This window comes from Nicotiana tabacum, chromosome 20, assembly GCF_000715075.1.
Source record: "Nicotiana tabacum cultivar K326 chromosome 20, ASM71507v2, whole genome shotgun sequence".
NCBI lineage: Eukaryota > Viridiplantae > Streptophyta > Magnoliopsida > Solanales > Solanaceae > Nicotiana > Nicotiana tabacum.
Genome location: NC_134099.1, coordinates 43,615,278 through 43,625,688, shown reverse-complemented (window position 1 = coordinate 43,625,688; position 10,411 = coordinate 43,615,278). Strand labels below are relative to the sequence as shown.

At 35.0% G+C, this 10,411-nt stretch overlaps 1 protein-coding gene across 7 annotated transcripts; it reads right to left on the bottom strand.

Moving 5' to 3' along the window:
* Positions 1-2,385: 2,385 nt before the first annotated feature.
* Positions 2,386-5,869, bottom strand: LOC107806928 (uncharacterized). Of its 7 annotated transcripts, XR_001652788.2 has the most exons (4): positions 4,655-5,869; positions 4,009-4,170; positions 2,955-3,171; positions 2,386-2,663 (listed from the first exon to the last, which is right to left on the bottom strand). XR_001652788.2 is itself a non-coding variant. In XM_016631198.2 (3 exons), exons 1-3 carry the CDS (start codon positions 5,596-5,598, stop codon positions 3,325-3,327), a joined length of 642 nt encoding a protein of 213 aa, XP_016486684.1. In that variant the 5' UTR covers positions 5,599-5,869; the 3' UTR covers positions 3,194-3,324. The 7 variants fall into 7 exon arrangements, 2 of the variants coding, with proteins under 2 accessions (XP_016486684.1, XP_016486685.1); XR_012703765.1 differs by having other exon boundaries at positions 4,009-5,869; XR_012703767.1 differs by having other exon boundaries at positions 2,386-3,171.
* Positions 5,870-10,411: the final 4,542 nt, after the last annotated feature.

The window sequence follows — 10,411 nt, the reverse complement described above, 5'->3', positions numbered from 1 at the left end:
ACTGGATTGTGATTAAGTATGCTACTGTGTCTTACTCTTATTCAGAGATTCACTTCACTTCGCTTCGCTTCCAACTGTAAACAATTTTTACTCTCGGAATAGATCATTTTCGCAGTAGCATTCTCGAAGATTCAGGGTTTTTGCTCGACGGCGGATTCACCGGAAATTAGGGTTTGTTCTTGAACAAAGACGATAGAGTTTGGGGCTGAGCAACTTGATTTTCTGTTAATATATTTCAATGTATTTTCAACATATCACGCTGTATTTTCATGTATTTCATTGTATTTATTGTCTTTTTTTCATTGTTATTCAATGTATCTCGCTGTATTCCATGTATTTCATTGTATTCACTGTCTTTTTTCATTGTATTTCAATGTATCCCGCGGTATTCTATGTATTTCATTGTATTCACTCTCTCGCTATATGCCATGAATGTATTCATATATTTTTTTAATTAATATAATTTATATATTCAGATATATTATATAATTTCTCTAAAGATTGCTATGTTTTGGGGGTATTTTTCGGTTGAGAATCTTTTTATAAATGGAAATACAAAATTTGTGTGTTATAATTGAGTTTGTTGAGTTATATTAGGAGTCTATTATGTTAATTAATTCACTTTCCGTTTAAAAATAGTGTAACCCCCTGTTTCACACTGTGAATACAGTCGAATACAATAATCTGTACAACTGTAATCCCATGTTTCATGCCATGAATACAGTCGAATACACTCGAATACAACAACTAATTAGCTGAACTTCCCTAATTCGCGCCTATTTTTGCTACTGTATTCATGAATACAGTAGCTTAAATATATCTTATAACAACAGAAAATGTATCTACAATCCGTAATATGACAAATGATATCTATAGATAGCTAATTACCACTAAAAGATAGTGTTTTATGATAATTTCTCTAAAACGAATAAAAGAACAGGAAAAATCCAAACAGATGATTTCTGCCGTAAAGCATAGTTTTTTTTAATTGAAAAATGTATCATTTTTCAAATGTTCAATTGCTTAACTACAAATTAGACATGAAAAAGATAATAAAACCAAAAAAATAAAAATAAAAAATCGTTTCAAGTGAAATAACAGTTATATGCTTCTTTGCTTTTCTTAATTTCTTGGTTTCAAGGACGTGTTTACCCGTAAAATGGTAAAGTTAAATTCATATGTAATTTTTAGACAAGTGATCTAATTTGATCCTGAAATAAAGAAATAATTGAAGAAATATATAATACTTAGCCTTAAAATGTAGATGAAACATCAGCGTTGACGATTCGGGAATAAGATTTTCGGGCACAACAATGATGAGATCAAAAGCAAAAAAGTAAAACTATGTTAAGCTTTGTATAGAATGTCGTATAAGTTAGCCCAAAAATTCGTCTACATACAATGATAACTAAACTCACTATTTATAGCTATATCTAAAAAAGGAGGTCCTAGGACCGTGCCCTCCTTTAATATCAATTATGAAGGCCATTTGATGAAGATGTAATGGTGGACAATAAATGTCAAATTCCCTATAACGGCCCGTTGGTCTTAATGCTGCAGAATATTCCTTATTAAATGTTACCAGACGCAAGGCATTTAATACCTTTCTATGAACGTTATCCCTTCCGGGGACAAGCGAAAGCCATCCTCGTCATGGGCTTCACGTGTCCTTCCTTTAGATGACCCCATGTCATATCATATTTTACCCTATACAATGATAGAATCTAAAAATTATCGTTTGAGGTTACAAAAATTATAACTTCAAACGAACATTTTTAGATTCTATTCCCTCACTTATTCATTGAGTAAATGCAGTTCTTTCCAATTAAGATGTATACATTTCCTCATTAAGGCATGCATCTTTAAACGCGTAAAGCTATAATATCCCGCAGATAAATGCAACATAAATAAGGTGACATTTGGAGGTAATGATAAGACTTAAAAGTAAAGCATAACAAAAATTAGAATTGCTATACTTTTTAGCACACCGTTAGCTAATAAATTAACTCCTTCAGATCCACCACTTTATATCCACCAAACCGTAATCGTTGCTTCAATCCATAAACATACTGCCATTTTTCTATTCAAAAAGGGAAAAACGAAAGGGTAAACAGAGAAAAAGCAATTCTTGTTTGATTTCTATGCCATTGAAACATTACCAAATTGCTATGGTTCATCATAATTGATGAAATATTACCAAATGGGCAACTGCCAAAACCAGAAAGCACAGCAAAATAGAGCAAAGAACAATATAGTGCAGCTCGCATATGAAATGCCATTACGACTCTTCCAAAAAGAAAGGAGAGATGGAAATCAGTTCCTTCTACTCAAACAAATGAATTCAATCAAGTAAAGATCAATAAAAAACCCAACAAGATCAGAATGAAAGGGTCAAATATATGAAAAGGATCAATAAAAAGCTCATCAAACAATTCAAGTAAAATCAAGAAAGAGGGCAGAAGTACAAAACCAACAAAAAGAAAAAGGTTCAACATCAAATAAGAAGAATGATCATCACCAGAACTTGTCTTAATGTGTGGTAGTCATATCTGCAGTGAAGGGATTACGCAGAGAGGACCAAACAGAAAGAGTGTTCTGCACGATAGCACTGAACTTCAGGAACCTCAAAATCCTCCTTCACGAACAGAGAATACATGCTAGACCTAGTAAGACAATAAAACTGTGAACTTAAACAAGATAGAGATAGCTGTTGACGACCAATGGTGAAGAAGATGACAGTGCACAGATACAATAGGGGCACAAAAAAATAAAGGAGACCAGGAAAATGAGAAGAATAAGGAGCAACATGAAGAAGATACAAATGAATAATATGAAGAAAGTGATGATGACTAATGCAGAATATATAAATCTGAGAATGAAGCGAATCGAATTGAAGCTGAAACGATAATAATTCTGCGCATAAAAAGGTCAACAGTGAAAATTTTGTTGATTACCTGGAGAAGGTTGATTTAGATAGAAGGCTCATCTCCATTCATAGAACTTTAATGCTATTTGGCAAAGGTCGCAAGATACAACATTTAATGAGCCTAATTATCAGAAGATATGGTTTTTGGACAGGTCCACCAAAAGTTGGAAGAAAATTTCAGGCACAGGCACAATGTTTAGAGTGCAACAAACAAACTCCTCATGATACACCAAGCATCCATAACACTGGCATGCCAACAATGTAAGATCAGAAAAAGAACATTTTTACTTACGTAGACAAGCTAAAATTTATAATTTCACCAGCCGTAAATCAAAGGATAAAATATACAATGCAATTTCTGGTGTGCTGAGCACAAAACCTATTGCATTCTATCTGACTCATGAAAAAATCATCATAAAATTGGTGGATGGGCAACCTAACAATTTCATAGCCAATTGTGACAAATATGGTGAGACACAGTTCTCTGAACAGTTCCAGCATTTTCTTCTCTTTGCTATGATAACAAACTTCTCCAAAATCATTGCATTCTTTAGTAGACACTCAGAAAATTCGAAAAGTTTATCATATTCCTCGCAACACATCCCAGTGGAGTAGACAATCTTAACACTCTTGAGATTGGGAAACAAAAAGTTTGAAATCCAACTATCCAAATCGTTATCATCTCCTTTATACAAATAACTCGACTCATAGCGGCAGTGGAGACAACTTTGCTGGGATAGAAAATAAAATATGGATAAAATAGTGGTCAACGCTTAATGAAACTGAAATTATACAAAAGAAAGACAAAAGAAAAATGTCATGGTAAAAGTGTCTCATACCGAACGAATTTCAAAACCCAAGAATAAGGTTCACATCAAATGATTATGAGAGCATATTCCTATCTAAAAAAGTAATGGAGAAGGTAAAACAAGCTAAAAATGAAAGATGTTGAGTTTGTCAACTAAAGATATATTTTACATTCTCCTCTAGAAACCTTTCAGTATGGGAAGAAAAAGGGGGCGTGTTAAAACGTAAAGAGATGAACGGATGTAAGAAAAAGAGCAAAAGATATCGGGAATTACGTAAGATTCCATGTCTATGTTGAGAGTCTCCACGTGAGACGAGACCTGCAAGAGGCTAGCAACTCCATACAAATTGAACTTTGTTATATGAAACTTTATCGTTAGACATTTGCATTTCAATTCTGGAAGCTGCACTCCATCTAGCTGCAGCATGAACAAGACCTGGAGTAGGAATCTCAATGAAACTAGTAAAGAACAGAGAAAGAGAAAACAATAAAAAGAAAATAAGTCACATCAAAGATAGTCCTATGACAGGTAAATATCTAAACACTATAAGCAACGTCAATGTTTGAAATACTACTTCACAAAATTACCTTTTGCGAGTATGACAAAGGAAATCTCTGACTTCAAAGTTTGACAGAAATTTTACTTTCTCAAAGAAAAAAAAAATTGACAGAAAACTAGCCAACAAATCACAAAATAGTGAAAAAAGAATTCAGTTTTCCTGTCCCACCCTTCTACCTTCACAAGGTAGGGGTAAAGTTTGCGCACACTCTACCCTTCCCATACCTCACTTTGTGGGATTGTTGTTGTGAACAAAAGAAAAAAAAATTCCGCAGAAATTTTCATGTTTTCAAACGCAGTCTATAATTGTTTAGTAAAAATCAAATAGAGCAAGCAAAGTAATTTGGAGTTAATAACAAACCTCTGCAAACCAAGTTCCGATTGTTAGCTCTCTCACATGTCTCAATTTTCAAAGATAATCTTGAACGAGGGTCCAAAAAACATGATGATAATCACGACAACTGTCATCCTCAACATATACAAAATGATCCTGGAGGTTACTCACACATGTAATATCAAAAGTAAGCTCAACACTGACCAAAAATGATACATTTACTAGCCTTCACTTAACATCATCAATATCTCCATAGATCTCCAAGTGTTGAAGATATGGTGCAACAATTTCCAATGTATTATCACCCTCTTCATACACCGGCCAATTATCTTTCAATTTTAGTCTCTTTAAATTTGGATTATTAATTTCCAAACGCCAAAAAGTATAGAAACACGACAATTCCAGAGTTTCCAAAGCAGGACAACCTGACAGTAATTTTACAATCTCTTCATCCTTTAACAACACTGTGTTAAACTTGACAGTCTTTAGAGATTTCCACGAAATAACAGCTCATTTATCAAATGCACAGTTAAACAAAGCTAATGTTCTCAATGACGAGCAAGTGTAGAACACTTGAGGCGATGTGCAGATGTTAACAAAAATTGAATTCAATTTTACATCTTCGACTTCATTTTAAATAAGATAACTGAGCCATTGTCTGATATTCAATTTTACAGAATACGAGATGGAATTTTCTGATTTTTGAACAAGTACGTTGAGCAAATGCGTAGTCTACGAAGGATACGAATTTTTCTAATTCTAAATCCGGCACACCTTTACAAATCAAAGAAAGATTATCAATAGAAGTCCAGAGGTATTGCCACCTTTTTGAGACAAAGAGATGTTTGAACAGCATCCTTTATCGGCAAAAGAGAGATAATCTGAACCAGTAGTGACTCCGGCAGCTTGTTGATTTGATCTAGGGTTTTGTCATCTTTGGTGACTGTCTCCATTACCCTAGGTTTATTCATGCTCTCCCAGGGTTTTTCCACAGCGGTATTTCGCTCATCTGAAATTCTGTTCGGAAAATGAGATTGGAGATGAATTAAATAAGAGATATATGAGCCGTTGATTTAGAGAGTAGATCAGTGGTTGAGTTGACATCTCTAGCGTACGGTTATGATTAAGACGATGGACGGGTTCTTAACAATTTGGGTGAATGAGTACTTGTATTTGCGAGGCTGAAGAACATTATGAAACTCTCTACTCTAGTCTAGACTCTAGTAATCGAAATATTTGGACTCATTAAACTGTTAGTTAAAAAACATATTAATCATCCATCTATTTATAATTGAGGGTCTTGAAAAGGTGACATGACACATTCTATGACTAGGAAGGTAATTTATCTTTTTTCTCAACATTATACTACTTTCTTTATTTTTCTATTTGCGCTATTATTTAACAAGAATCCAAAAGTTGCAACTTTTCCTATATTTAGGTATTACTCCCTCTATTTCATATTAGATGAGGTAGTTTGACTCGACACGGAGTTTAAAAAAAAGAAGACTTTTGAAACTTGTGATTTTAAAAACTTAAGAGGTAAAAAGTTTGTAAGGCCATGACATTTGTGTGGTTATAAAAGTTTCTCATTAAGGGTAAATGAGTAAAATAAAAGAGTTTAAATTTAAATTAATTCCAAATTTAGAAATATGTTATGAAACGGAGGGAGTACAACTTTTCATTTCAATGGAAGTTCAATGTAACATACGGTTTCGTTGGTATCACTATTTAACCCTCCACATAACTATTTTAGTCTGCTTTAGTTCAAAATTTGCAGAGAAGCTATTTGTCCTTCTCACTGCTAGAGAGTCAATGAAGTTCTATCTCTTCATTCTCATTTTAGTTATTTCCTTATTTTTCATTTAAGTGTTGTGCTACAAAAATACAGAAGTCATCTTACATTCGAATAATTACAGCATTTTGTCTTGTGTAACCTTTTCTAAGAGAAATGCTTACAGATATCTGTTACATTTCTTAAGTTTTTTTTTCTTTTAATTTCCTTTTTTTAATGTCCCCTTCATTCTTCTCCTTCAAGCTTTATTCTTATTTTTCACTCTTTTCAGAAGTTACTATTATTTCTTTTAGTTACAACTTTTCATTTTTATTGACCCTTTGACAAAAATGCTTACACCAATCTGAAAACATAGTTCCTTTACATTGTTTTGCTGCTTTCTTCTCTCATTCATTTTTCAATTTAATTACCACTCTCCGTGTTATAATTATTTAATCATTCCTCCTAGAAAATTAGAATTGGGTAGGTGCTGCATTCGGTGAATAAAAAGATGGTAGACTTAACATAGAACAATATACATCTTCATCTTAGCACAACTGTCCACAGTTCTGCGTTGGTAAGGCAAAAAATTACATGTTCTTTATTTTTCGATTTTTCCTATTAATTTTTTTTCTTCCAAAGATTAGTTTTTTTTTTTGCACAGAAAATTCATCTATGATACTTCATTTAAAGTGCGGACAATTTGAAAAATCATTCTTTAAATTCATTAGGTGTCACGATCCAAATTTTCTACCGTCGGGGTCGTGATGGCGTCTAACCTTTTTAGTATGTTAGGCAAGCCAACAAAAAAAGATTTAATACGCTAACCACTATCTGAATCAGTAAATAACAATAAATAAACCAAAACAGAGTAAGGAGTGCGAAATCTCATAATAATTCAAATACTAATACATGTCTACCCAAAATTTGGTGTCACAATTCAGGAACTTCTAAGAGTCACTACAAACACTGACCGAAAGAAAATACAACTGTCTTTGAACCTAAGTAAAAACAGTGAAATGGAATAACTAGAAGGGGACTCTAGGGTCTGCGAACGCCGGCAGATCTACCTTGGGTGTCCTGATAGACTGAAGGTAGCAACCCAACTCAATCAACAAGGTCTAGTACCGAGAGTCTGCACAAAAAGTGCAGAGTGCAATATCAGTACAACCGACCCCATGTACTGGTAAGTGTCGAGCCTAACCCCAGCGAAGTAGTGGCGAGGTGGACACGACAATAACATGAACCTGTGCAGTTAAATATTATACGAGAAGATAACAACAAATGAAAATTTAAGCAGATATTAACGGGAAGGGGGAGAAACGTGCTGAGGGGAATATCAAATCCTGAAATAGTACAATAAAGAAACACAATACATAACATGATTTGCACCAACGAAAGTAATAACATAGCAAACAAATGCACGACATCACCCTTCGTGCTTTTACTCTCGTCCTTACCATAAGAAACAATAGAAACGACACGGCATCACCCTTCGTGCATTAACTCTCTCATAACTTGGCACGACATCACCCTTCGTGCATTATCACTCTCAGAATACGGCATGGCATCACCCTTTGTGCATTATCACTCACTCACAATGAATTGCACGGCATCACCCGTCATACTTTACACTTTTTCTCACCCAAACAACAAAATAATAACAACCCGGCAAGAGAATCGTCAATAACCAACCTCATTTCAATATTTAACTTCACAATATAAATCTCAACTTGAGTCAATACTCAACCAACATCTAGTTCTGGGAAAATATGATAAGATTTGTTTAACATGAAGAATAACAAGTTTAAGCATGAACAGTACGAATAAAGAATACAACAGCCACAAGTATAAGACTCACTCGCATGCTATGACCCGAAAATAACCTATAGGTACTCGTCACCTCACCTACATCATACTCAACAACCAAACACATAAAAAATAGACAACAACACCTAATCCCTCAAGCTAAGGTTAGCCACAACACTTACCTCGATTCCACGACCAAACTCAAGCCTCAATTACCGCTTTTTCTCTAGTTTCCACCTTCGAACCACTCGTATCTAGTCGTAATCAACTTAATAACTTCAATTATTGCTAAAGAAATCAATTTCAATACACAATTATAGTTTTCCTAATATTTTTCCCAAAAAGTCAAAAATGACTCCGGGCCCGCTTGGTCGAAACTCGAAGTTCGGACCAAAACCCGATTACCCATTCACCCCTGAGCCCGGATATAAAATTGGCTTTGGAATCCGACCTCAATTTGTGTCACGACCCAAGTTCTCCCTTCGTGAACTGTCGTGATGATACCTAGTCTCTACGACTAGGTAAGTCTAACAAATTGCGGAAAGAAAAAAAGACAAAATACGAAACTAACAAGTTGCGGATAAAACATAATAAAAGAGTTTAAAATGCCGCTAGATATATACAATACACACTCTCAAAACTGAATCAAACTCTCAAAATCAGGAATCTCATGAAATCACAAGCTATAGAAAATTACATAGTGTTCTAACTCCAGAATGTCTAATCAAAAGTAAATACAGGAAGACAAAAGCTAACGGGGAGAATAGAGAGAGAATTCTAGGTCTACTGACGCGACAAATATACCTTGAAATCTATGAAATCGCCCGCCTCACTAGTAGAACAACTGAGCAAAAGAACCGGGATCTGCATACGAAAAATATGTGCAGGAAAGGGCATGAGTACACCACAGCGGTACCCATTAAATGCCAAGCCTAACCTTGGTCGAGTAGTGACGAGCATAAGTAGTGTGAAATGTGACAGCATAATTAAGATGCTAACAGTCGATAAAGGATAAAGTCACAGAAAGAAACAACTCAGAACATAGAGATAGCAACAGGGGATCTCCCAGGATATTGTCCCGTAGTCCCAAACGTAAATGTGCAAAGGATCTCTCGGGATATCGTCCCGTAGTCCGAATCATAAATATGCACGGAAATCCCCCGAAATATCAATCCGTAGTCCCAAAGTAAATATCCAGTATAGGGGAAACTCCTGGGATGTCGTCCCGTAGTCCCAAATATGAATGTGCAGGGGGATCTCCCGGAATACCGATCCGTAGTCCCAAAGTAAACATGCAGGGGGATCTCCCGGAATACCTATCTGTAGTCCCAAAGTAAACACACAACAGTCATAAGAAGGAAATCTACTGTTTTATTCGAGAATAAAAAGGAATTTCTCCTCTAAACATGCTGCACAGAATCCACGTAAGCAATTAAAACAGGTAAGACAACTAGGTCACATAAACATGCTTTTTCTAAGCTAAACAGGAGGCTTCAAGTACAAGTAATTCTCAATTAAAAGAAAACATAGATATTTACTTAATAAAAATGGGGGTTTTCAACAATTAGCATGTGTACGCACTCGTCACCTCACGTACACGGCACTCATATAACAACAGTACCAAAATCCTAAGGGGAGTTCCCCCATACAAGGTTAGGCAAGCTACTTACCTCGAACCAGATCAAAATCAATCCGAAATCACGCTCTTGCCACGAGTATCCAACTCTGAGTAGCCCAAATCTAATCAAATCAATATCATAATGTGAATATAACTACAAACAACGAATTCAGCTAAAGGAATCGAAACTAAGGTACGAAAATAGAAAAATGCCCAAAAATCCTCCCTAGGCCCACGTCTCAGAATTGGGTAAAAATTACCGATTATGAATACACATTCATTCATGAGCACACTCGAACAAAAATGACCAAAATTCGATGCCAAAATCTCACTCAAAACTCGGATTTTTAATTGGGGGACTTTTCTCCCAGTTTTCAAACTTTTGCCCTCAATTTCCTTAATTAGAAGAGGAAAACAACAATAGATTATAGTTTTATGATCAAAATCGAGTTAGAATTCATTACCCAATGATTCTCCTTCAAAACCCCTTGAAAAATCGTCTCCCACCGAGCTCCAATTCGATTTTTGTGTTATAAAATTTCGAACCCTCGAATTTTCTATATCTGCCCAGCGATTACCGCATCTG

Coding starts and splice junctions, on each gene's coding strand:
- LOC107806928 (XM_016631198.2), bottom strand. CDS start 5,598: ATGAATAAACCTAGGGTAATGGAGACAGTCACCAAAGATGACAAAACC. Junction 4,171..5,451: donor CATCTCTTTGTCTCAAAAAG/GTGGCAATACCT, acceptor TTCCTACTCCAG/GTCTTGTTCATGCTGCAGCT. Junction 3,658..4,008: donor ACATAGACATGGAATCTTAC/GTAATTCCCGAT, acceptor TTTCTATCCCAG/CAAAGTTGTCTCCACTGCCG.